This window comes from Clupea harengus, chromosome 18 (genome assembly GCF_900700415.2).
Source record: "Clupea harengus chromosome 18, Ch_v2.0.2, whole genome shotgun sequence".
NCBI classification, from domain to species: Eukaryota; Metazoa; Chordata; class Actinopteri; order Clupeiformes; family Clupeidae; genus Clupea; species Clupea harengus.
Window position 1 is genome coordinate 14,935,327 of NC_045169.1, and position 27,638 is coordinate 14,962,964.

The following is a 27,638-nucleotide window of genomic DNA, read 5'->3' on the forward strand; positions in this document are numbered from 1 at the left end:
GATTCATATTGTTTCTTCCTTAGCCAAGTGCCCCCTGTGTGAATTGCTGGATCATTCTCATATAAGACATGGAAATGTATTTATTTAATGAGCCTCTAACTCCCCCCCTCCACAGTAATCTACTACCTCACACACACACACACACATAACCTTCTACTACACTTAAATTCAATCCGGTAAACACATAGAGACACCAGTGTGCAGCATTCCTAGTGAGAATACAGCGTTCCGCACACAAATACACACACCCACACACACCCTCCCTGATGACGTAAAGCAGACACTCTGTCCCAACCAGGAATAGAGCTCTCTCTCTGCCTCCCTCCCCTCACACACTCGTTTATTCACAGAACTGTTTACAAACATCCTCACGCCCATAGGCACTGCTATTAGGTTACATCATAACACACAACAGGACACCAAGTTTTCTTTGAAAGACATAGGAACTGATTGTGCACAAGTGCCTCGACTCTCAGCCAGGTCTGTTTTGCTTGATGAGCGATGCTGAGCAACAGGTGGGTGGTCTTCTCATCCAGCAGAGGGTTCCGCAGGGAGAAGTAGAGAGAAAAGCATGTTGTTCTGACATTCCTGGGACTGGCTCTGACATCATTCCTCCGTTCCTGAAGCACTCGAAACCACAGGCCCGGAAAAGAAAACGGCCTGATTGTCTCTCTATTTCTTGCTTTGATTATTTCTCTCTGTCTGTCTGTCTGTCTGTCGGAGAAATCTGTGGTAAAGAGCTTGCCTATACATACACACTAAAATGGCATAACGCCCTTCAAACAAGGTCATATCTAAAAACATATGTTTTCTATGTTACTGTATAATTAAGTGTGTTGCATACTGTTACGAATGTTACTGACGTTTTCCATCTGCATAGATCAGTTCCAGATTTAGGTTTCTGGGTAAAGCGTTATCGAAATGCCTATGTAGAACATATCATCCTCTGTCTGCCTGTCCGAAGCATATCTGTCGACATTAATCTTGTTGATAGTGTACCTCTCAGCCTATGCTGACCCAGTGTGCCAGATCGACAACTTGATCAGAACAGGAATTGGCACACCTGGTCTAAATTTGGGTCTGACCTGTCGTCAAATGTCCCTGAGGTTGAGTCATTCTTGTCAGGTCTGTTGTATTTTTGGCCTGCCACTATTGTGAACTCCCAAAGTGCTTTGCAGGCCCAGGACGTTTGGTTATGTCACGGCCTTGACATACTGGACCCACTCTTGGCATCCATTTGAGGATTTCGGGCAGATCGTGACTGTGAATCATTATTATTATTATACTGGATTTGTGAATAACTTTCAGGTGTAGCTCTGGTGTCAAAACTGCAACAGTTCTGAGGAAGCAGTGAACAGATAGTGTTCCACAATATTCCACACTGATTTAAAAACTGATTTTTCTCATAGCCATGACTTTCAAACTGTAGTTTTGGATAAGACCTCACTGTAGTGACACACCTACAATTCTATGTGTCCGATTTCTACCCTAGCCTTGTGGACGTCCTTGCACTGAATGGAAAAACACCAAGCGCATCTCCTGGCCTGGAGGCCCTGATTCTCTGCCAGCTGACACTGCGTAAAGGGAACTGATCTGTCCTGGAGCGCACTGTACCTGCTTGCGTTCTTGCGTAAAAGTCGCAAGGGAGTAGTTAATCAAACTGTATTGAGCAAAGGGCCCCTCAACTCATCTCCGTGTGTAAGGGTAAGTCTCAGCAGTGTCCTGACACTATAATGCTCAGCATAGATCAACGCACATGTGACTGTCACCCAAGGGAAGAGGGAATTGCCAAAGGAGCATTGGTGCCAAGTGACAGGACCAAAATAAGATTATTAAAATGCACATTGCATAACTAAGGCCTACATTCAAGATCTATTAATCACTACTATTAGTAGTTTAGCGCCTTCATTTTTTATCACTTGCTGTGCAGACATCCTAAACAGCAGTTGGCATTATTAGTCATCGCTTATGTGCTTTTTCCCCCACTTTTATCCTTCCAGTCTTTTCCGGAAGGGCCTGCTAGCCTCTCTGTTGTCCTTGAGATGACCCCTCCTTCTCGGAACAATCACTGTTGTGTACTGGGGCCTACGGCCTAAGCACTGCAACTTTAATAGCAGTTTATAGTGGTTATCTGGTGCTAAAATACTTTTATTGACCCTGCTGATTGTACAAAAAGGGATGAATGAATGACTAAATGAATGGATGAATAACCGAATAGAAATGGATAAATTAATGAACGGATGAATGAATGCCTTAATTAACTAGAGATGCATTTCTGCAAGAAAATTGGAGTTTGATTTAGAATTTAAATTAGAGTCGGCCGTTGCTTACTGTAACGTATGCAATTACGTTGATGCTATACTTTGTCCTACAAAAGAGAGGTTTGACTCTTTTACCACCTGTTGGATGAGTAATACGGGTTTTTCTTTTCTCATCTGAAGGGCACAATATCCGACAGGTGCTGGAATTTGAACCAGCAACCTTTTGATTGCCAGCCCACCCACTAGACATTAGACCACTTAGCTAAATGCATTACAGACATGCTTAATTTTACAACTAACTTGTGCTGTAGTGTGCCAAAGGCAATGTATGAGCACATATGTGGACACAAATTAACGTTGCGCTTCTTGGGCCAACTAGCTATGCTATCCTAGCTAGTTAACGAGTGGTTTGTTATCGTAGACATTACCTTCTAAATGTGAATTTACACAGGTAAAACAATAGCTGGAATGTAGCCTGTATATAATCCACAGTGTTGGTGGTTTCTTCGTTTATTTAAAATAAACAACAGATGAGTATCCATGAAGCCTGTTGAAATATGAACTGCAATGTAAGCTAAGCTGTAAACAGTAACGTTAGTGCCCCCTGCGGACGCGTCAGAGTTGGAGTGGTGTCAATGTAACGGAGGTTATCTTCCCCTCGCTGTTTCACTCTGCGTTGTGTAGTTTAAAGGAAAACACAGCCACCGACCTGGTATTCGCACGTTTTATTGCTCTCTGATACATGCAAATGAAGAAAAGAAAATCAGTCAAACAGAAGCTAGCCAGTCGCTCAGCTCCTCTGTCTTATACATTCGAAGAAAGAGCTCGCACAAACACGTGCATACAATACAGAAGTGTAAAACGTGACCCACCTGATACATGCAAATAAAGAAAAGAAAATCAGTCAAACAGAAGCTAGCCAGTCGCTCAGCTCCTGTTAACACAAATCAGGCAAGCCACTTAAATTAATATGCACAAAACAAGCTCACATGTAGGCTAGCTAACTCGCTAGTGTGTGTCTGCAGGACGTGTACCTACCTTTGTCTTATACATTCGAAGAAAGAGACAGAGACAACCTCTCAATCACACCCACTTCAAAACATTGTATCCAAATAATACTCGGGAACCAATAATCTGCACCTTGACCGTGCTAGAGAATTAACCCATGAAGGGAGGAAAATTCAGGGAAGCACATTAAACCCTGTTACATCAACATCTCCAAAGCTCCAAAAGAACGAGAGGAAAAAGAATAATAAAGTGAAAACATATGAACAACAGTACTGTGATTGCATCTTGCTGATGCAATTACACTAATGTACAGATGAATGATTGAATGAATGGACAACGCCATTTTAGCTCATTATAATACTGTATATGTGGGACTGCCTATATGCTCATTAAAATACTGCATATGTGGGACTCTATGTTTTTCTCACCGACCAACAGGCCCTGAGATGAGATGAGACAACGAGGCCATGCCTCCCTCTCTGAGCTTCCTACAGCCTCTCACCTGGGCGACAGCTAACATGCTTTTTCTAAATCTGGCTCAGCAGCCTTTGGACATTTGAACTCTTTTTAAAAAGAAAAAAAAAAAGGACCGATAGATTTAGATTCTGGCAAGTGTGTGCTAAGTCACGTCTGCCTGAGGAAACCTGAGAGGGGGGGGGGGGGGCAGAGGGAGAGAGAGATACTGAGAGAGGGAGAGAGGGAGAGGGAGAGAGAGAGAGAGAGAGAGAGAGAGAGGGAGAGAGAACAAGGGAAACAGAGGGAGAGGGAGCTCTGTTGATCCTGTTTGTGAAGGAAACCTGCAAGAGAGAGAGAGAGGGAAACAGAGAGAGAGAAAGAGACAGAGAGAGAGAGGGGGACGAACACATCAGAAATGCTTGTGTAATTCACCAGTTTTTGACAAGGCCAAATGGCTTCAGGATAATGAAAGGATTTTTACTTGGGTGTAAAAATGACATAATGTGGCCTATTTTCAACTACTGTGCGTTATTTGTGGTGATTTCCTTGGTCTGAATGGTCATACTACGTGGTGTTGGGGTGGGGGTGTCAACTGGCTTTCAATGCAAGCCCTGAATTTATAGCCTTAAGTGGTGCATGCGTGCGTGTGTGTGTGTGTGTCATCGTGTGTGCCAGTGAACTTGAGAGGGCAAGAGGGTGTTGTTTTCCCATTCAAAGAGAGAGAGAGAGAGAGAGAGAGAGAGAGAAGAGATGAGCCTCAGGGTAAACTTGCACAGTTCCCCATGTGGGGAGGAAATGCTGTTTTGGAAAAAAAAAAAAAAACGACCAGCAACGGGAACAGGAATACACTTTCCATATCAGCTGTGATTGGACTGGAACTCTATCAATTAGTGTTCCCCTTCACCTTTGACCTCTGCAGAGAAAGCTCTTTGTCACTGAGGCCGGCTCCGTCCAGCTATGTGTGAAGTGATTAGACCAGCCAGTCCATCATCCAAGCCCCCGGGTTGGTCCTGGTTGCACTATCCCTGTCCAGAGCATGTCCCTCCTGATGGTTCGCTCCTAGATTGATTTTGGTGAGGGACTAAAGAGCAGGGTTGACGCCGGAACAGCGCACTTGCATAAGTGGAGCCATATATAACTCCATCCTTCTTCCAATTTGTTGTTCCCTGACAACAGCGAGGCCGACCGAGCGTCACAGCGTCTTCACAACAAAAGTAATTTAGCCCCTCCATCAGTCATCTACGCCAGCAGCACCCTGCTGCCATTCGCTCCCAGCTTTCAGCCTGGCGTGGAGAAATAGGTCAGATGATCAGGAGAGAGGTTCTGAACTGTGAACACTTGTGTGTGAAATGTCAAATCAAGGCCTTAGATCCGTCCCTCTCCTCTCTCCTCAAGAACGGTGTGGGTGTGTGTTTGTGTGTTTCTCTGGTAATGGGTGCTTAGTGACTCGGATGGGTGATTTTTGGGGTGACAGTCGATGGTGATACCTGACCCCCCGAAATCATCACCTTTGCCCTGATTTCTAGTGCCATCAGAATGGCCCCAGTGCAAAGCTGGGATGTCGTTTACGTCAGATCAGTTATGGAAGTTCAGAATGGCCCAGTGCTAAGCTGGGAGGTAATTTACGTCGGGTCAGTTATGAAAGTATTATGGCATTAGTTGGTGACACTGAAGTCTGACCATCCAAAAACATCTGCGTCTCCAACTTTTTCTACCTTCAGACTGTGTAGCAAAGGGAGAGAGCGGTCACCCCAGCCGACCTTGAACCTGGATCAACGGGGTACCAGACCTGCACCCTGTCTACAACCTCAAAGAGCCGGGCTCCATAGTGACGCCACTTCGTCACAGACTGGCACAGTCAGTGTAAAGATGGGATGTTCTCTATGTCCGGTGAGTTATTCATGAATGATGTCTTGCATCGCGACCCCTGACTGCAACAACTCAAAATGATCGCCCGTGTCCAACTTTGGTGTAAAGTAAGGTTGGAATGATATTTAAGCTCAAGTATGATATTCTACAGTTGTGTTCCTGCATCAACTGTGCCCACATTTGATGGCCGGTGGCGCAACGTAAAGTTCCAATGTCATTAATGCCAACTAAGTCCAACGTTGTGCAGTCCTGGACTGTGCCCTGTACTGCGGCATACCGCCCATGCCACCCTCACCCTGCATGCTGCCCTCTCTGCTCGCCTGTGCCCGGTCCAGTCCGGATGCCATTCCTCCAACACGCCCACTGCCCTCACAGTCACCCTGGGCTCTGCGCATGATGGCTGATGACAGATTTAGTGGCCACAAGACACCAGAGACAGCTGATTGAGCCAATCACAGGGCTTGGTTTGGGGGTGTGACCTATCAGAAAAGAGGGTGTGCAACAATAAGGTCATCATACTTATGGTATTTTAAACTGGACATGTTCCTATTTGGTTTATCCATACGGCGGGTGGTAACTGCATTGGTGAGTGGATGCCGTCCCTACAGCCATATCTGATTGCCCAAAAAGTGACGAATGACCAAAATTAAGTTATTCACGGCTAGAATTTGCTATGGCCTAAGTAAGGGTGAGGGTGTCACCTGATTGGTTTTGAATGGGGATGTTTAGTTTCCTCTCCACTCTCCTTGTGTGTGTGTGGGGGGGGGTTAACCAATGGAGGGAGAGGTGTGTTTAGTAGGAGAGTTGCCAGTACACACACACACACACGTTAGCGCTGGATATATAGGACATCTCTGGAATGTCATGTTTCATCATTCCCTCTACACACACACACATACACACACACACACCACTACCAGAATGTGTTTTTGTCTCCTGTCTATGTTAAACAGGATGGGACACTAAGACAATGGCCATTAGCCGGAAGGTGTGTATGTACCAAGAGATGGCCACACATTACAAGACCCAGATGCTAACTAAGACTTAGCGATGAGAATAGTTTACAAACACACACACACACACACACAGACACACACACACACACACACACACACACACACACACACACACACAAACATACACACACACACAAGCTAAGCATGTGGGTTAGCAGTGCTATGTGCACCCACCGGACCAAGCCAGTATCCTCCGCACAATGAGTCATTTGATGTCTTGAAATGTAAAACAGGGCAAGAGATCTTGTTCACTCTTTTTTTCCCACTATGTAGGCAACATGAGAATCAGCTGAGGATCTGAAGGGGAGTTCTGCTGTCTCTTATTCGTTGATCTTACTCAGTATTTTGACTGTTTGGAAGCTGTGAATGGAAATGTTTAGGTGCCTCAACTTGATAGAAAGGGTGGACATGTGGACTTATTAGTAGGCCATGCATTCCCTTTGCACATAAATAACACAGAAGCACGATGCAACTCAGGCACTTCATAAACACATGGACACATTGTGGAATTAATTAATTCCTTGCTTTGTTAATGATTTTGTGATAACTTAGTTTTCGGTAAGAGAGGATTCACTCGAGATGTTCACGTTTAGTATTTAATTCAGGAATGCACAGAGGTTGCAGATCATCACAATCATCACTCAGGTTATCTCTACTTGATCTGCTGTCAATGTCTTGACCTCAGGGGTTAACTGTACCTCCTGATGGAGTGGGGTGGTATTGCAATAGTATATGTGAACCAGATAATCAGGGTACCACAGATTTCATGTGATTCACTGCCTAAAAAGGATTGAAATAAAAGTCTTCATACTGACTGCTGCCTGTCATGCACATACACTAACACTCCTTCATTCTGAGGTTATACAACAGTTAGTGCATAGCTTTGACACCCAGAAGTGTGTGGATTTGAATGATTCTGTCTGACTGGCCAAAGGGTACAGATTGTAGAACTGGATCTGAGCTTATGTATGTCTGTTCGGGTCAGCAAACAGTGGGATGTATCTGCTGCCACCTTGTGGATAAAAGTGGACATGGCAAATATCTGTATGCAGACTAAATGATGGATAGGTACAAATTACAAATTACTGTATAGGGTCTAATAATAAAACCAAAGACAAATGTTATGTGTTGTGTGACGTAATGTGTGCATGTTGTTTTAACTATGTAAAGTGCATTAAATGTAGAAACAAACTTTTCTATTTCCTTTGAAAAAGCATATTCAAACGTGTTTTGGCAGAATATTATTAAACATTAGTTTAATAAGTGACTGTGTTAGCTTATAGAGGCCATAGTCACATAGCCTAGCCCTAGTGCCATAGTTACATAGCCTATTCTCCTCATAAGTTAGATAGGCCTACCTATCTTCCTGTATGAAGAATCATGCATGACATGTCTTTGTACTGCATTAATGTGATGGTGATATCAGTGTCCTTACACGTGTCTACTATATGAAATAAGTATATTTGAAACAGACTGTTCTAGGTCAAAGCTATTGATAGTTTGGTCTGTTGAATTTCATCTGATGAATGGTGTGATGAATTGGGTGAAAATGCCCTATTCAATCCCCCCACCAAAAACAATTAACCAAGAGATAAGCCATTCCCAGTCTTATTCTCCACTGAAACAGACCGTTCACAGCTGTTAAGTGTTTTGCATGTGTCCCGTATAGTCCATTGCATTAGTTGTGTAGCAGGGGACAAGCTTTCGCTCGGACAAAACCTTGTTTACAAAGTGTATCAAAACTTTCTTTTCAAATAGGCCTGTTTTTTTCATAATTGTTAATATATATATATATATAATCTTGAGAGTGATTAACTCGCGAATGTAAATAAGATACATTAAATGTTTTAGTCTCTTAATTAAACAAACAAATGAATTGTGTTCATTAATACAGAAATCAAATATTGTTCCAACCCTGCAAATAACCTAAAGGTCCAACTACAACTTCAATAAATAGTTACATTTGTTCCTAGTAGGTACATGACCTATGTGTTTAAAATGATGATGATAATCATCTTCACCTGTAATGACTTTTGATTAGTCATCGAAACTAAACATCCCCATTCAAAACCAATCAGGTGACACTCTCATATGGACATAGTTATTAAACTATCGATATTAGTTAGAAATGAATTAAAAGCAGCCTTTAATCTAAACCAAAGTCTTCAAGCCAAACTACGAAACCCGATGGCTAGTGCGAAAACAAATTATGTTGGCCTTCCCATGTGTTGCATAGACGCTTTTGATTGGCTAGAATTTACAACAGACAGACGTAGACGGGAAATCATTGGTCCTTTTTGGGCAAGCAGTATCCCGGATGTGCAGGACTTCCCAAATATATTACGGTCAGAAGGCGGGATAACTAGTTCAAATCAGGCGAAAGACTCGGTTAGAATACTGTCTCGAAGGATTTTGTTTTGCCTCTAAAGAAAAAATGGTAAGCATTGCATTTAAATGTGTGGTTTAAGTATAAAACCCCACCAATCCAATCATTTGTAGAGATGTGTGACAGCTTGATATCGTTTTATCTGGTAATGGAAAAGCTAAAATAGAGCTACAGGGGTCGGCTGCCCCCAACGTTATCAGATAACGTTAGCTAATGTTACATTAGCATGTTTGCGGAATGATGGGATTTTGTCATAGCAGCTAAGAGAACAGCGTATCTTGGTTTATTACAGTTCTGATTCCTCTCACTTTGTTTTTTCTAGGCTGGCGGAAAAGCTGGAAAGGACTCCGGGAAGGCGAGGACAAAGGCCGTTTCGCGCTCGCAGAGAGCCGGTCTGCAGGTCAGTTTTGTTTCGAGCTAAAAGCGCGCCTCCGGTGCCACCTAGCCTGTATGCTAGTTAACAAAGCTAGGCCAATTATTCACCGGTATTTTGATAATGTCATTTTTGTTTCGTCAATAAGCATGTGCGCCTACGTTGTTTTTTTACATTACGCTGTTCGCATGCTTGTTGTAGAGTTGACTTGGGACTTTTCCCCATTTGTGCTGATCGTAAACGTTTATTGCTGGATCACCGGTGAACGTCTCAATCATTTTTGGCGCTCTGTTGCCTGTTTTCTGCAGTTCCCAGTCGGCCGTATTCACAGACACCTGAAGTCCAGGACTACAAGTCACGGACGCGTTGGAGCAACCGCAGCGGTGTACAGCGCCGCTATCCTGGAGTACTTGACTGCTGAGGTAACGTTAGCCTGTGATAAACTTTTACGCGATTTTGCCACTGTTGGGGGTGTGAGTGTATTGTACTGCATTGCATCACGCTGGTTTTAATCGTGATCTTTCTACCTGTGTGCAGGTGCTTGAGTTGGCAGGAAACGCATCTAAGGATCTTAAAGTGAAGCGTATCACCCCTCGCCACTTGCAGCTCGCCATCAGAGGAGACGAGGAGTTGGACTCGCTTATCAAAGCGACCATCGCCGGCGGTGGTATGTGTTTTTGTTTAGTTTATATGTGGCTTTTGCTTGTCATTTGTCCACGCTTAGCTAGGCATTACAGATTTAGAATATCGATAATATTGCTTCAAGTGAACAGCACCGTTTTAATGTAGCATATTATCTTCCGTCCTCCAGGTGTCATTCCACACATCCACAAGTCCCTGATCGGAAAGAAAGGCCAACAGAAGACCGTATAACTGCGTGGAGACCCATGTTGAAGTCACTCTCAGGACCTTAAGCTGAACGTGGTTCCCCTTTGTATTGCTGTCTATGTGTAGTTGTATAGAGTTCCCCCTGTGTGTTCTCCCATTTTAATTTTATTTTTTTAACTATGCCCAAGCTTTGCATCTACTCATTTTTGGGGTGTTTTTTAAAACGTGGCTTCAGAGAAGCTGGTTTTCTTTTCTTTGTATTTGTTTTGGTACTGTAGATTTAATGTACTCCAGTTTGTTTGTGTACATTTTGCATATTACTTTATCCATTGATTTTAGGTTTGTATGCAAATAAAGCTAAAAATTACACTGCCTCTCTGTGTAATGACCTCTTGTCTGTCTTTGTGAGGCTATTTGCTGTTGAAGGGTCCTTCTGTTGGGTGGGTGGGGGTACAATGATGGACTGACAAGGCTAATATTGGGGTCTATATTTCTCATTAAAGAGGAGTTAAAAGTATTTTGTCAGATGCACAAAATGACACAGGGTCAGATTGGCACAAATTCTTACGACAAGGCGCCATCCAAACCTACCATAACAAACCATGACGTACACTCTGCACAAGTACTATGAACATAATTTACACAAATATAATAACCTTACTAAATATACAAGATAAATACAATACGGTGTGCTAAACATATAACAACCTATACATATAATACACATAACAAACTATGCTAACCTATTGACCTTTACTAACCTACATACAACCCAGTGAGGGAGTACTGGTAGTGCAATTTTCCTGATGGGTATTACTGCTAGTGCAAACAGTAGGTTGGAAGTGACAGTAGTGCCAACAGTAATATGAAAGTGACAGTGCATGTGACGAGTGCAAAAGTGGCGGTAGAGTATCAATGTCCAGGAAGGTAGGAACAGGCCCCTATTTCTCCAGCTGAGTAACTTGTTTCTACTCCATTACATATGGCTGTCAGTGGGTTGTTTTGCATCGTGGTCTTAGATGTACGTAGGGCGTTGAGTTTGTTCAACGTGCAATGTTTTTAACATCAACTGTTAATATCAACGTGTATATTTTTGGGGCATGAATGGCAATTTCGACGTCATGAAGTTAGGCCGTTGAGAAATTTGTCAGTCAGGTTTTCTGGTGGATATTCTTACCGGAAATGTTCTAGGATTATATATATTTAAAAAATCCGCAGTCTGTTTTTAGACATCTCTGCATCTCCCACGTAAAACTGGCATACAATACCCTTTTACCAGGTAAGGTGCGGTAGTCACACTGCTGTTCTACCACTAGGCGGCAGAGTCCTCATTGTCGGCAATGTTATAACGTAAATTAACATTTAGCTGTTCAAAAAGGATAAATGGGCCTTTTTAAGCGCTCAGCAGCATTAATTAGTGATTAAGAGGCGAGCTCCTGACGGATTAGAGAGAACATGTCGGTTATTCGGCGCAGGTCGCCAGAGGCGTCTAACTGTTTTACGGCTCAAACAGGTTGTTGGGGCTGCCGCCCGTCTTTGTGGAGCCTCACCCCAGTTGCAGGAATGCAGAGGGTGCCAGAAGGGTGCACTTGTCCCTCCTAAGCGTACTCTATCGTCTTCATACATCACAGAGAGCCGCCAGGTTGTAGCAGGTTGAGAAGGTGGTATGCGTATTTACACATTAATGTAGCCTGTATAATAAAATAGCAACTTCTACTAGTGCTGCCGGCCTATACCAGCTAATGATGCTGCCAGGTTATGCTGTTTGCCTTGGTAAATAATTTATACTAATATTCCCAACTAATATTAAATAATATAATGTGAGCAAATAATTGTGTGTGTTGAGGAGTGATGAGTAACTTTGTGAGCTGGATTTCTAGTATGACCCTTCCCTGAAGGGAGGCTCCCGCTCTCCATGCGCTTCTGCCTGTGGGTGTCTAGCACAGTGAATAATAGCCTATATACGGAGGTCTAATATCAGAGAGAGGTTTAGTGAAGAGGATCTGTTGTGCGCTCATGTCTGAGATACTGACCTCGGAGTCAGAAAACCCCTTAAGTTAGGAGAGAGAATACAATAAAAATAGGTTACACAATATCTGTTTCCTGTGAAATTAAAATACACATCAAATACTGTGGAAAGGGGAGGGATGAAGCACATTGAAGAGTTCCTTATGGGATTACAATGGAGCAATCTCTCTAAACACCCACGCACACACAGACACTTGATCTAGAGTTGTGAAAGTTGAAACTCATGACTTAAAAGAGGAGTACAGTAGAGTATAGGCTACTTGATTTGATTACACAGAATGAAGAGAATAATATGATATTATGCGCATAATCTTGAAGGTCTGAATTGTTTTTTTTAACTGTGATACGAGGACACGACGATACGACAAAAGATTTGAGAGTGGAGAGAGAGAGAGAGAGCGCGCGCGCGCGAGAGAGAGAGAGAGAGAGAGAGAAACAGGTGTATCCACTTTTCAGTCACGCTGCAACCCAGAGCAACAACGCTGCGCTTGAAAAGAGCACCGGAGTAATCAACTTTGTCAACTCACTGAAAATGAATTTCCATGGTCTATCCTGGATATCTAAAGTGTACACTTGACAATTGCACTGTGCATCTGCTGACTCAAGGCTTCTGTGAGTATTTCTTTCTTTGGTTTATCGTGGAGGAAGATCTGCGCAATTTAATCCTTTCACCGCGCCTGTCAACTTCAGGGCAGCCACGGTTAACCGTCTACGGCATGTGTGATATCACTTCTAAATGATCTGGACATATGCGGGAAGGACACTTGGCACCCTAAATACACAGCAATCTGTGCTATAAGACGGACAGCCAACTGTAACAATTAATCGATTTTCACTGGACGCTAATGAGGACTCCGGAATCTGTCAATGGGACTGGGAATTTAAGTTTCTTCAAAATATCTGAAGACGGAGCGAGAAAATGCTTTAATGAATGGTAGTAATTGTCTTCAAAGCAGGAATTTAGAGACGTTATAGACCAGAAGTAATTTACTTTTCTCAACATAACCCTGGGATAAGGCTGTTGCGCAAAGTCTGGATGATGCTGTCAAGCCGAATTACACTAAGGCTGTGCGTCTATGGAACACTGAGTAAGTAGACTACATGTCACTTTTGTGTCATTTAAATGTGAATATTTGGATTGGGTGGTAAAATAAAGTTATTTGTGTCCGTTCTGATTACTTTGACACCCCATTATGGAGTAATGATTTGGACTAGTGCTGAAAAACACATTTCACTTGTCTGATATTTCAGGACGAACTGGTTGACTCTTGATGCGTTTGCTCCTACATGTCTGTGTGTGACTCAGCTGACTGACGGGAAGGCCCATCTGACACACACACACACACACACACACACACACACACACACAAACACAAACATGCACACATCTAGTTTTCAGAGTGTGATCTCCCTATGTTTAAAGCTGCCGCCTCATTTGCCTTTGCTGAGACGCAACGATTGTATCCGTGAAACCCCTGCAGGCGTTGTGATGGCATGCAACAGCTACCTGTATTTGCACAAGACAACGGCGCATGTCTGCCATAGGAAAACAGCCAGTTTGTTGACCAGGCTTTTACCACAGAAAATTATGTAAACATGGCCTATTACGCATACACTCTGCTAGAAATTCAAAGTGCATATGTAGAGGCATATTTGTTAATAAGTGTTTGAATGTTTGTTTCATAGTTTTATATGTATGTGTGTTTGTGTGTGTCTATACTCCACTAGAGAAAGAGTGTATGTTTGTGTGCGTGCATTTTTATGTCTGAAGGTATATGGATGTATGTCTGCGTTTCTGTGTGTGTGTGTGTGTGTGTGAGAATTTGTATCTATTTATGTCTTTCAGTATTTTCTGTGTGTGTGTGTGGGTGTGTGCGTATTGGCTGTGTGTGTGTGGGTGGGTGTGTGTGTGCGTGTGTGTGAGAGAGAAGGTGTGCATGACTGATTGGGTGTGAGTATGTTTGCTTATATTCAATGAGTAGGATTGCCTGTGTGGCAGGCCGGATGCTGAGTCTCGTGTGTTGTTATGTTAGTAATGTCGCAAAGGCAGATTCCAGCGATGTTGAGCCAATAGCACAACTGCACCCAGACACCGCTGGCCTAAGCCACAGATAACCCATCAGCAGACAGCAACAGGTTATTCAAACCCCTCAACACAATGCCAGACAACAAAGCACGCTTCAAAGCCCCTTACCTCCTCACCAGACAATAAGAAATACTTTTTAAAAACCCTTACAACATAATCAGACAACGAGAAATACTTTAAACCCCCTTATAACACATCCAGACAACAAGAAATACTTTAAAAACCCTCACAACACATCCAGACAACAGGACCTACTTTAAAACCCCCTTACCACCTCACCAGACAACAGGAAATACTTTAAAACCCCTTCTTACCACCTCACGAGACAACAAGACATACTTTTAAAACCCTCACAACACATCCAGACAACAGGACATACTTTAAACCCCCCTTACCACCTCACCAGACAACAAGAAGTACTTTAAAACTCCTCACATGACCAGACAGCAGTAAACGGCGCTTCAGATCATATACCATCGCGGGCGACTGACATGATGGCACCCCCTTTCTGGACAGATAGATTTACGCACAACATAATAATCAGACAACTTCAGATCCCTTGTACAGATTTACTATACAGGAGGTGAGGCTTCTACTTCTATGATAAATAACAGCAGTTGTTCCAAACCTACTTTTGCGATTCAGCCTTTTCGCAGTTTGCATAAAGTGTGGCCCACATTGTGTCTTAACTTGCTCATGGCAAAACTGGCTCAATAAACAGAAATTTGTTTCCTGGTACAATTTGTCTCTGGCACTAAATAACCAAACCATTCTACAGACTAACTTCTGCCAGCCAATACCAAGTGTGTGTGTGTGTGTGTGTGTGTGTGTGTGTGTGTGTGTGTGTGTGTGCGTGTGTGCGCGCATGCTCCACAACCTGGGTTCCAAGTTCTAACATCCTTGATGTCCTTGATGGAGATAACTGTGGTGCAAGCTGAGATAAATGATGACGGGGGAATGATGACAATGTTAACGTTCTCCATGATCTGTTTCCAGTCCAAATTCAGCTGTTATCTCTGCATAACCAGGCAAAAACACATCAGTAACGCCACACTTGAACATAAGATTAATTGTAAACATGTCATGAATGGTAGACGCTGCACAACAAAATACGTTTTCATTTCCATTGATATAACAGTATGTTATAACAGTTGATACAACAGTGAAATAGTAACATTATCGACATGTCATGACCGCATTCTTAATATCTGATGCTGCCATTGAATTCCTCCATGGGATATCGGCTGTCACTGGGTCTACGCCTGAAAGAGATGACACTTATCGACAATATAATCTTGACCATACGTCAGTCCCATGATGATGACATAACCAGTTAAAAACTGTTATAGCAGTCGGACAGTTATCTGGCCTTAGCTGTGTTTGTGTTTGTGTGTGCGTGTGCGTGTGTGTGTGTGTGTGTGTGTGGGTTGTTACTCATGCATGTGTAGGAGGGTGGGTGGAGTACAGGATTGACACGTCTCATTTGACCAACCCATTAACCTGGATGCCAAATCTGGATGCTGACAGATGCCGTGAAGTTGACTGAGATCAAATTAAATCCTGTCTTGACAATGCTGAAATCCTTTCCTTTATAGTTACAGTAAAACTGCCTTTCGTGTAGTTATTCCACTTGCATATTTTTTAAGAGATTACTCAGCACTCTGATTCATCGACAAAGAACGCATGAAAGTCTTGCTATTTAAAAGACGCTAATATCCACCCTTTAGTCAAAAACATCAACAGGAATTTAAAATCCAAACAGCAACGATGACAAACAATGACAAAAACAACCGATGACTAGGTGGACTGATCTGGAGCCTTTCCGAACCCATGTGACACAGGTGGGCTGATCTGGATCCAGAGGCCCTCCACACCTTTGGCAATGATAAACATTTGGCCTCGAGCTTTAGGGTGTGCTGAGATGCTTATATGTAAGCCACATATAGTCATCGGTTGTTTTTGTCATTGTTTGTCATCGTTGCTGTTTGGATTTTAAATTCCTCCCTTGGCTGCTCTTACCTTCTTACCTTCTTCTCACCACACTCTTACCTTCCATACCACCCCCTTCTTACCTAGAACCCCTTCTCACCCAACTCTTACCTTCCGTACCACCCCCTTCTTACCTAGAACCCCTTCTCACCCCACTGTTACCTTCCGTACCACCCCCTTCTTACCTAGAACCCCTTCTCACCCCACTCTTACCTTCCGTACCACCCCCTTCTCACCTAGAACCCCTTCTCACCCCACTCTTACCTTCCATACCACCCCCTTCTTATGTAGAACCCCTTCCCACCCCCTTCCTCATCTAGGACCCATTCCTACCCCACTTTTACCTTCCATACCACTCCACGCCCCTTAAAAGGTTCTTCCCCTCTTTCACACGTCCCCTCTACTCTATGGCTCTGTGATTGGCTCACAGGTTGATTGGTGCTGAGTGTCATCGATCTCCTTGACTACTGTATCCTGGGTTGCTTTGCCGTGTGTGTGCGCGTGCGTGTGTGTGTCTGTGTGTGCATGTTTGTGTGTGTGTATGCGTGTGTGTCAAGGGTGAAATGGGTCATGGCCTTTGCACATGCAGTGAAAGACTCGGTTAGTCCTGAGTGGCTGTGTGATGTGTTTGTACCGTGTGTCAGAGTGTGGCAGGCCTAATCAGGCAGAAGAGATGAAAAACAAGTTGAGCAACATAGCTGTCACTCACTCTTCTAGCGCCTCTCGCTCTCTCTCTCTCTCACTCTCTCGCTCTCTCTTTCGTTCTCTCTGTGGCAGACGCCTGTTTTTCTTTCTCGCTCCTTTTGTTGTCCTCCCTGTCCCCTTTGGTCCCCTTGCTACACCTCCGCACTCCGTCTCAGATTCAGTGATGGACAGCCATTGTGTGCCATTATAGAACCTGGCAGCCATCTTGGCTCTTTAGCTGCGCTGGGAACCGAGAACTGTTACTGTCTTCTATGTCACCACAGCCTGGAAGGTTGCCAGCATTTGCCAACATGGAGGAAAACATTCATAACAGTAAACGTTTCCGTTTCGGTTGTCCCCACCCTCTGATGTGGCTCAACACTAAACATCCCAGAGCACAGGTTAGATGAGGAGCGTCAGTGTTGAAACAGCAAAGTTTGGTTGCATGAGCCAACGGCAACTCTTCTCTGAAGATACCGCTCTGTCACAAGGTATTCGGTGAGCAGACAAGACCAAACACGACACAGGCACAGCCTCTAACTTGCAGGTGGTGGCAATGGCAGATCCAGGGGAGTGGAAGCGTGGGAAACAGGGCAACTATTTCCTCAGGTCATGGTTGACTCGGGAGGGGATTCTGCCATGATGTGGCATGGACGTGGTTGTCTTGTGATGGTGTTTTGGATGTGGTTGTCTTGTGATGGTGTTTTGTAATGCTGAAAGGAAAAGCTGTCAGGGACAAATGGGGAATGGGTGGTGGAGCTTGTGTTGCTTCAACAGATTAAGTGTGTGTGTGTGTGTGTGTGTGTGTGTGTGTGTGTGTGTGTGTGTGTGTGTGTGTGTGTGTGTGTGTGTGTGTGTGTGTGTGTGTGTGTGTGTGTGTGTGTGTGTGTGTGTGTGTGTGTGAAGGTAAAAGGCCAGGTAGGTTGCTTTTGTCCAAAGCAACTGAGAAAAATCATTTTGGCTCAGAATTGAACCCAGGTCTACTGGGTGTGTGTGTGTGTGTGTGTGTGTGTGTGTGTGTGTGTGTGTGTGTGTGTGTGTGTGTGTGTGCAGGCATTCAGGAAAAATACACAGAGTTCCCTACAGTACCATCTCTATCATTAGTATCTGTCAGTCGAAGTCCAGAAAGCTCAGTTAAATTTGACCTTTGACCATACCTGCCAACATTTGAGTAGCAAAATCGAGATGTCGATGACTGTGGTGGGTGGGGAGTTTTGAGGGGGTCATGCATGGCAGAGGCGGAAAATGTTGGTTGTGAGGGATGTTGTGCATATAAGTATTTATAGACAACGTATTAATTATGTTTTATGTAGTCTTCAGTATATAAATAAATACACAATAACTGTATTTATTAACAAAACTAATTTATGTATTTATTATTATGTATGTATTCACAATGGATTTATTGACAATCACTTATTCATTAAGCAATTATAGCATATAGCAATTAACTATTGCAATAACTTATTATTTATTCATCATTTTTTTTATTACAACAAAATCACAGAAACAGTTGATGTAAGCCTTGCACAGGTCTCAGGATATGCATTATAATTTAAAATTACTGTTTTGTAGTGTTGTATATGTAGGTGGCTTACTTGGCTGCCCTAAGTGTTTTCTTAGATGGGGTGGACTTTGAATGAGGCTTAGTATAGTTTATTTTGCAAGACAAGAGAGAGCACAACGTGCTTTTGTTCAAACTTGTTCTACTCTCTGTAACTATTATTAACCATACTGAAAGTCCCCTCTGAGGAGGCATTGCTATGTGGAATGCAAAGTAATGCCTTCATCAGCCTAGCCAGCTGACTGAAGCGCTCATCTTTCCCTACAAGGCCCCAGAATCTGGCTGAAAACTCATCACAAAAGGATAACGAGATGTTGTTTTTGGCGACTAACATTGCCATTTTCAGTTCAGTCTGCAGCACTTGCTCTTGTTCGGTCTGTCCCTTTGTGATGTAATTTGAAATTGTTTGAGTGCCATTTTGTGCCTCGGCAGCACGGATATGTTTTTGAGACTTGACATGTTGACGGACATCATTCTTACCGCCATGGCCTATGTTGAAGTCAATACGACAAGCTTTCCAAAAAGCATGACTTTTATCAAGATGACTGTTCGATATGCATGGAAACTCCTCTGTCCAAAAATACTTAAATTTACAAACATATTTCACCTTCTTCAGTGGTACACCGGCGTCGCCTTCTGCCATTTTCCCTTTCCCTTGCAGTTTCAAATTTGCGTGTCAATATCCTGCGCAGAAAGATCTACTGCCCAATAGGATGTAGGTTGCCAGATTGACAAATGGGTTGAAAATGGTATAGTGTATTTATTGTTTAAGACATGATTGCGTTTCATACCAGATCTGGCAACTTTAAAACATTGGACAAACATTTTTATTTGATTATTAATAAAATACGTTTGGACCTCGTAAAACACTGGAGATTACCGGGAGAAATGACAAAACAGGAGGGGGGCGGGAGATGGGTCAGAATACGGGAGAGTTGGCAGGAATGCCTTTGACCCTGGTGTTTTAATGAAGACTGGGCAGGTATGCCTTTGACCCTGGTGTTTTAATGAAGACTGGGCAGGAATGCCTTTGCCCCTGGTGTTTTAATGAAGACTGGGCAGGTATGCCTTTGCCCCTGGTGTTTTAATGAAGACTGGGCAGGTATGCCTTTGACCCTGGTGTTTTAATGAAGACTGGGCAGGTATGCCTGAGGTCTTTTTTTCTTTTTTCTTCAGGGAGTAAATCAAATTGGCTAAATGTAGAGCTGCTCAATCATCATTAGAACAGCTTTTATAACATGATGTCTTCAACAGTAGCAAGCTAGGTAGCGTACCAGCTTAGATATTGCTGATGTTGCAGTCTGTGGCAGTTACAGTTTTTCCTAGTTTTAGTCAAATAATCTATAATGCTTCTTTAACTTTCTCTCTCTCTCTCTCCAGTGGTGTGTGTTTTGGGGGAGTCTTTGCTGCCCCTCATCTCTGCGGTCCCCCAGCGAACTCTGGCAGAGGCGGAGACGCGGTTGCCATGCCGATACAGCGGGGAAGATAAGGTGGTACAGGTGGGATGGAGCCGAGTGAGGGCCAACGGCGACATCGAACAGATCATCATCTACGACTTTACTGAGGGTGTAAAAGGTGAGTGCAAGTCTGTGTGGGTGTGTTCATGTGTTTGTGTGTGTGTGTGTTTGTGTGTGTGGGTTTGTCTCCTGGACTCATGCCACATCAGGGCCATACCAAATCTTTTGTGAGCACACACCTAACTAGGTTGAAGGATGGAGGACCCCACTTCAAAACAATGCCACAACAAATCCTACAAAAACATGAACAATACCATGCCGGTTCTTGTAAGTTTTGATGAGCGTATAATTAATATCCCAGCTCCGGTGTATAAAGCCGTGTCCCAGACGTACCGTCTGATCTGTCTCCCTGCACTCATGAACTCATCTCCCCCTGGGGCATCAGCTTGGCACGCTAAAGAGAGAGAAAAAGAGTCATAGTCCTAAATGACATCACCGCATGACGTGCGTGGGATTCAGTTTACCGTCTTTTTTTTCCTTAAGTTTCGGTGGGCCAGTTGATTCTTGCTCCCAGTGGCAAAGTCATCTTTAACAGGTTTGCCGGGCTCTGCTAAGCCGTTAGAGGTCAGTCAGTCTATTTGTCGTCAGAACAATTACCTGATCGTGTTTCACCTTCGGCGTACCTGTGCTGCGTGCCTACCTGCCTCCCCCCGAGTAGCCCCGGCTCCAGTGTCTGTGAGCCTTTCTGTCCTGTAAAGGGGTACAAATTACCTGCTGGATCAAAGGTTTATCGCAACCATTATTTCACCAGGAAAACATTCCACAGTGTTCAGTCACCAATTTGCCAATCTTTTTAGAATTGTTTTCCACAGTTCTTGTATGAGGTTTGTTATGGGATTGTTGCTAAATAATGGAAACTCAGTGAAGTGACCCCCTCGGTTGGTAAAGTGATGAGAAAAGCTTGATTTTAAGGTTCGATGACTGATCATGAGGATGGAGATAAACAGTGTGCGTGAGCAGAAAACATAGCTCAGGTGCAATTAATCTAACATTACGTTTACTTTCACTGGTTTGTAAAGAGATTTTTGTTTGTCTTAGATTGTTTTTATAACCTTTTACACAGGTTTTTTTTTTTGCAGTCATTCCTTTACAGGTCCTCTCCTGGCATTGACGAAGTCCCCTAAAAACTATTCCCCAAAATGACATATTTAAATATTTAGACTCCTCTCACTTTGATGTAGCCTTATGCTAATGATATGTAAAGCCCCACCGTGTAAATTCACAGGATTGGTTCCTAGGTGACGTGTGAAACCCAGGCTGTCTGGCTGCTGATTCAGTGTTTTTGAGACTTTTTGTACACTGCAGTTCCAAGGTGGAAATACTCAGCTATGGTGTGGACTGCTTATTTGCTCATGATATGTTGTGTGTCATATAAAAAAAAACACCATATGGACATGTTGACAAGGATACAAAACGAGATTTTCATTGGAGGGGGTCTTTACCATAAAAGACCACTGGTGCTTTGACTTTAGGAGTAGTGTGGAGCTGACGTTGTCTGAAACAACCCTGTGATTAAGAATTCTAAGTTGTAGATTGACTTGTATAGCTGTATGTATGGTATACTGTAGATGTGACCATGTATAGTTTTTATTGACATGTTTATGTACAGTATGCGTATGTTTACAACGGATGTCTCTTTCCTGCAGAGTTTACAGAGTTTGTGAATAAGATGCGTTTCGAGACCCTTAAGCCCGTGAAGGACTTGACGCTTCTCATCCTGAGCACAGAGGAGTCAGACGAGGCCACCTACAGCTGCAGGATCACCACCTTCCCCTCGGGGACCACTGAGTCCAAGATACAGCTCACCGTCTGGAGTAAGTCTGCTGGCGCTCTCCTTCATCATCATCAACATCTGCCTTCTCTTCCTCAAAGAACTTTTTTTCCTCAACTACCGTACCTCCTCTTTCTCTTCTACTCCCTCCTCTTTGGCTGCTATTCACTCCTCTTTATCTTCTAACCACTCCTCTTTGGCTGCTATCCACTCCTCTTTATCTTCTAACCACTCCTCTTGATCTTATAACCCCTCCTCTTTATCTGCTATCCACTCCTCTTTATCTTATAACCCCTCCTCTGCATTTGCTAACCCCTCCTCTTTGGCCGTATCCACTCCTCTTTATCTTATAACCCCTCCTCTTTATCTGCTAACCCCTCCTCTTTATATTATAACCCCTCCTCTTCCTCTGCTTACCCCTCCTCCTGAGCTCTCTACTCTTCTTTGAGTCCAAGGTGCAGCTCACTGTCTGAGGAAGTCTACTGACACTAATCATCTTCATTACCTGCCTTTTTTTCCTCAGGAAACTCAACTACATCTTTTTCATCTACCACCCCCCTCCTCTGGAGCTATTCTGAACTATTAAATCAGCTGTGGTTGTTTCTCTAGCTCCGCTTGTTGCAGGAAGTTGTGGTTGAGACTGTAGGGCGCTATCAATCAGCAGATAATAAGGGGGTTCAGGTCAGATGATGTTTGTGAGTAAAGTGGCTTGACAAATGTGAGAAGACAAGTTGACACAAAAAATACCCTGACGTTATGCAAATGCCTAAAAGTGACAGAGGAAGCTGATGTGTCAAAACAGGTATTTCACAACCACAACCATATCTAGCCTCTCCTCTCTCCTCTCTATGTTAGCCCCTCCTGCAAGGAAGCATTTAGAGAACCAGCTCTTACCATGGCTGTCACTTATGTAGATACCTGTGGGTCATTTGAACGGGGTCATTGAACGGGGTCACTCTAATACTGGAGTGTACTCCTGTGTTACTTCTTTCCTCCTCTCCTCCTCTCTCCACTCCTCCTTGCTTGTCCGATCTCCTTCCTTGATCCTCTGTGTTCCTGACTATCCTCCCTCGTCTCGGTTTTCCCCCCTCCTCCTCCTCTCAGTCCTGGAGTCCTTGTGAGAACTGCACTTCCATGCTTCTCCGTCTCCTTTCGGCTCATGCCATCTGTTTACTTGTGTTCATTCCTAATCTCACACTTCTTTTTTTTTTACTCTCCGCTCTGCTCAGCCCGTCTCCACCCTGGAGCCCCATGTAGTCATGCATGCCTGACCTCCCTGTTCTCCTCTCTTCCTAAGGGCTGAAACACACCAAACGCGTTTCGAAAGACGCAGACGCTTCAAAAACATCTTGGCAAAGTGCGGTGGGCCAAACAGCCGCAGGCGCACCAGGCTGTTTTGCCCGGCGCCTATGAAGCCTATGAGCTGCGTGGGCAACCTGCCTGGGCCGAGTGTGACATTGATGAGCGGTGCGCCTCCGCGCCTTGCGCTGAAAAGTTGAGACTTTTAAGCGCACCTAAAAAATGCTAGAAAGACGCGACGACGCGTGGCGGATAAGAGGCGCACACGAAAGGCGCGCCGTACCATAGGAAACAATGGTTTTGCTAGCGTCCCGTTTTTTAGAAACGCGTTTGGTGTGTTTCAGCCCTTACTGTGACAGTGTGTTCATATGAGACCCCTCCTCTTTTTACTCTCCTCTCAGCCTGGCCGTTCTCCATCGAGCTCATGTGTTCATAACTCCCTCTCTTTTCCCAGGTCTCCATCCTGTGACACTATTCATATATAACCTCCCCACCCTCTCTCTCTCTTTCTCTCTCTGTCTCTCTCTCCCCAGTTCGTCCCATCTCCAATCTGTGACGCTATTCATATATAACCTCCCCACCCTCTCTCTCTCTCTCTCTCTCTCTCTCTCCCCAGCTCGTCCCATCTCCAACATCTGACGCAATTCATATATAACTTCCCAACCCTCTCTCTCTCCCTTTCTCTCTCTCTCTTTCCCCAGCTCTCCATCCTGTGACATTGTTCATATGTAACCCCCCCCCCCTTCTCTCTCTCTCCCCAGCTCGGCCCATCTCCATCCTGGAGCCCGTGGTGCTGGTAGAGGGCCAATCCTACCGACAGGCAGCTTCCTGCCGCTCCGTGGGTCGGCCCCAGCCTCGGGTCACCTGGGATACGGACCTGGCCGGCCATCCTCAGAACCGCAGCGTGGACGCCAGGACCGTCTCCGGCCAGTTCTCCCTGCACCCCCTTCGCAACCTCAACGGGCGCCAGCTCGACTGCCTGGTGTGGCACCCCACCTTCGACACCCCCTTCAGGATCAGCAATCGCTTGGTGGTGCACTGTGAGTGGGAGCACTGTGTGTTTGTGTGTGTACTGTGTGTGTGTGTGTGTGTGTGTGTGTGTGTGTGTGTGTGTGTGTGTGTGTGTGCGCGCACTGTGAGTGGGAGCTAGGCTAGGCTAATTACTGGTTTGACGGGATTGATACCTTGGTACTCCAGACAATATACATGTAAAACTGTGAACTAGTCAGTATTGGTAGTCCCGCCGAACCAGACAGCAACCAGAAAACATGACATACTCTTATGGAGAGTACATTTCTGGGCTCAGGATACTAATGTAAAACTGTGAACAAGTCAGTATTGGCAATTGCTTGGTGGTGCACTGTGAGTGGGAGCTAGGCTAGGCTAATGACTGGAGTACCAGAGAATCAATCACGTCAAACCAGACATTACAATATACATGTAAAACTGTGAACTAGTCAGTATTGGCAATCCTCCCGTAACAGACAGCAAACAGAAAACATGACATACTCTTATAGAGAGTACTACTAATAGCCCAAATTAGCATAGATTAGCATGATCTGAGCCATGCTTTACATTATTTACCTGTGTACTATGATAAAGTGGAAATGTTACCATGAAACTCTTGACTTGACTTTGAATTACTCTTACTACATAACTTTGAAAATGCTAGTTGTGAGTTTTTCGTCCCTGAGCTCATAGATGTACCCATTACTTAGTTGCCAGCCTGAGGTTATGAAGCTAATTTATCTTCTGGGTCCCGCTGAAGCTGCTGGGAGGTTCAGAGCCAGCATTGATTCCGTGTGTGTGTGTGGATTGGCTCTCTGCTGTGCTGTCACTTGTCGTTTGTCAAGAGCCTCGGAGCTCATTCTAACTCCAACTGTGACTTTGTCACAAAGCAAGTTATTTGCTTTACTTTGATGTTTGTGATGATAGGCACAAATCCAGCTTATAGTCAGATGTTTTCGATGTGTACGACAGAATAAGGTAGATAGGTGTAACTCTACCGGGTCCTCGTCAGTGAGTCAAATGTTTTCGATTGGGTCGTCGTCAGTGGGAACTGTCCTGTTTGTTTCCTGAGATATCCTTAGTATCGTTGATGAGGTGTTCATACATTATCTAGGAGTCAAAGGAACTAACGTATGTCATTGTCTACTCCTAGAAGTTAGAAATATAGAAACACTCTAGAAATTCTTGAAATATTCTGTAGTCTATGTATGATATGGACATATTAATGTGCTCATACTGATCATATTTAATAACTCTACACATAAATTAATTTAACTCAACTTAGAGTGCAGCTCTTTTGCCTCAGCAAACTTTGACGTGTGTTAGGTGTTAGGTGTCTGGTGTTTGGTGTCTGGTGTCAGGTGTTGCTGCTTGGAAGCTCCGATGTCTCGGCTGGGGGGTATTCCACGTACGTGGTTTAGTGACAAACCTGGATAAGTCAACTCAGAGTAAGTGGTAAACCTCCTAATAGAAGAGCCCTCTGATGTTGTTTTGCTAGGACAATGAACCAATGGGGGTTCTTTTATTAGGAGGTTTACCACTTACTCTGAGTTAACTTATCCAGGTTTGTCACTAAACCACGTATGTGGAATATCCCCCTGGTCTCTCAGGTGTTGTGTGTTGTGGACAGCAGAGCAATTACAGTTTTGACCCCTAGGTGAACTCTACTACATTTCCGTTTATGGAAATGACTGAAGGTCCTTTGATTGTTTTGCTACATGGGTGGTTAAAGCATATGCATTTCCGATGACAAGACATATTTACAGTTATCTGCTGTTGCTGTTGGTGTTGAGGTTTACTACAGCTCTGCTCCAGGCACTTCTCCATGCCTCAAAAACAAGTGCATGTCCTTACCTGTGATGCACGCTCAGATTCAGCATGGTCCTATTGCATTTCAATGACATTCCAGCGCACCAGGAGTGATTTGAAAGATCCTCCAAGCATATAAATGCATTTTTTTGCTTTTTAGTAGAATTTGTGTTGATAAAGCATTTTTAATCATGCCTATAGATGTCCCAGTGTTCACATGTGCTAATGAGAGGAAGGGTATACAGGTGTAATCTTTAATGTGTTATCACTATGTCTGGATTTTCCAATGTAGACCTGACTACTGGAGACAACTGTGAGATACTCTTGAGGTGTGCGTGTTTGTGTGTGTATGTGTTTGTGTGTGTTAGAGAGAAAGAGAGAGATGGAGAGTTTTACCTGCTAAATATGTTGCCTTTTGCTTGCTATTCATGTATTCTCTGTCCTCCTCTGCCACCCCCCTCTCTCTTGCTTTCTATCGGTGTGTGTGTGTGTCTCTCTCTGTGTGTGTGTGTGTGTGTGTGTGTGTGTGTGTGTGTGTGTGTGTGTGTGTGTGTGTGTGTGTGTGTGTGTGTGTGTGTGTGTGTGTGTGTGTGTGTGTGTGTGTGTGTGTGTGTGTGTGTGTGTGTGTGTGTGTGTGTGTGTGTGTGTGTGTGTGATATTCCCAGACCCTCCTGATGTGTCGATCGGGCGCCTCAAAGGGGACTGGTACGTTGGGTTGGAGGACGCAGAGCTCAATTGTGTCAGTGGAGGAAACCCAAAACCCAACAACTTCACCTGGTCCAGGTAAGATACCATCTACCATCTCTCTTTCCTCCCACTCACGCCTACACCTGTCGTTATGGACCTGTTGCTATGGATCTGTCGTTATGGAGTCTTGCTCCATAAATCTCACTCCCTGGCGTGTGTAGTGTCTTAATCCTTCTTCTTGTATGCCATCCTACCTGACAGGATAATTGATGATGGATTTATCCAGGCAGTTGGGCATGGTCTTAGTAGAGTACTGCAGTGCAGTGTAGTGTAGTGTAGTGCAGTGTAGTGTAGTGTAGTGTAGTGCAGTGTACTGTAGTGTAGTGTAGTGTAGTGTAGTGCAGTGCAGTGTAGTGTAGTGCAGGGTAGTGTAGTGTAGTGTAGTGTAGTGTCGTGGCCATGGTCTTAGTAGAGTAGAGTAGTGTAGTGTAGTGCAGTGCAGTGTAGTGTAGTGTAGTGTAGTGTAGTGTACTGTAGTGTAGTGTAGTGTAGTGTAGTGTAGTGTAGTGGCCATGGTCTTAGTAGAGTCCTGCAGTGTACTGTAGTGTAGTGCAGTGTAGTGTAGTGTACTGTAGTGTACTGTAGTGTAGTGTAGTGGCCATGGTCTTAGTAGAGTCCTGCAGTGTACTGTAGTGTAGTGTAGTGTAGTGTAGTGTAGTGTAGTGCAGTGCAGTGGCCATGGTCTTAGTAGAGTACTGCAGTGTACTGTAGTGTAGTGTAGTGCAGTGTACTGTAGTGTAGTGTAGTGTAGTGTAGTTGGCCATGGTTTTAGTAGAGTACTGTAGTGCAGTGTAGTGCAGTGCAGTGTAGTGTAGTGTAGTGGCCATGGTCTTAGTAGAGTCCTGTAGTGTAGTGTAGTGTAGTGTAGTGTAGTGTAGTGTAGTTGTAGTCATGAAGCACATTATACGTTTCACCAAAATAGGCCTTTGACAGTTATTG

The 27,638-nt window shown here is 44.1% G+C and overlaps 2 protein-coding genes across 2 annotated transcripts in view; both read left to right on the forward strand.

Annotated features, from left to right (window-relative positions):
• Positions 1-8,936: 8,936 nt before the first annotated feature.
• LOC105895420 (histone H2A.Z) lies at positions 8,937-10,569 on the forward strand. The gene is made up of 5 exons (XM_012822055.3): positions 8,937-9,047; positions 9,319-9,396; positions 9,678-9,791; positions 9,907-10,036; positions 10,181-10,569. Exons 1-5 carry the CDS (start codon positions 9,045-9,047, stop codon positions 10,240-10,242), a joined length of 387 nt encoding a protein of 128 aa, XP_012677509.1. The 5' UTR covers positions 8,937-9,044; the 3' UTR covers positions 10,243-10,569.
• A 1,748-nt stretch (positions 10,570-12,317) lies between these two features.
• nectin4a (nectin cell adhesion molecule 4a) overlaps positions 12,318-27,638 on the forward strand; it is a 23,509-nt gene continuing 8,188 nt past the window's right edge. Inside the window, exons 1-5 of the mRNA XM_031585203.2 lie at positions 12,318-13,313; positions 19,929-20,123; positions 21,712-21,879; positions 23,897-24,175; positions 26,618-26,735. Of these exons, the coding sequence (XP_031441063.1) occupies positions 13,262-13,313; positions 19,929-20,123; positions 21,712-21,879; positions 23,897-24,175; positions 26,618-26,735 (812 nt within the window). The 5' untranslated portion in view covers positions 12,318-13,261. The remainder of the gene's footprint in view (positions 13,314-19,928; positions 20,124-21,711; positions 21,880-23,896; positions 24,176-26,617; positions 26,736-27,638) is intronic.

Bases quoted from the DNA above. Each gene is read 5' to 3' on its own strand.
- LOC105895420 (XM_012822055.3), top strand. The intron at 9,792-9,906 runs GTAACGTTAGCC...ACCTGTGTGCAG, and splicing joins TGGAGTACTTGACTGCTGAG to GTGCTTGAGTTGGCAGGAAA. The intron at 10,037-10,180 runs GTATGTGTTTTT...TCCGTCCTCCAG, and splicing joins AGCGACCATCGCCGGCGGTG to GTGTCATTCCACACATCCAC.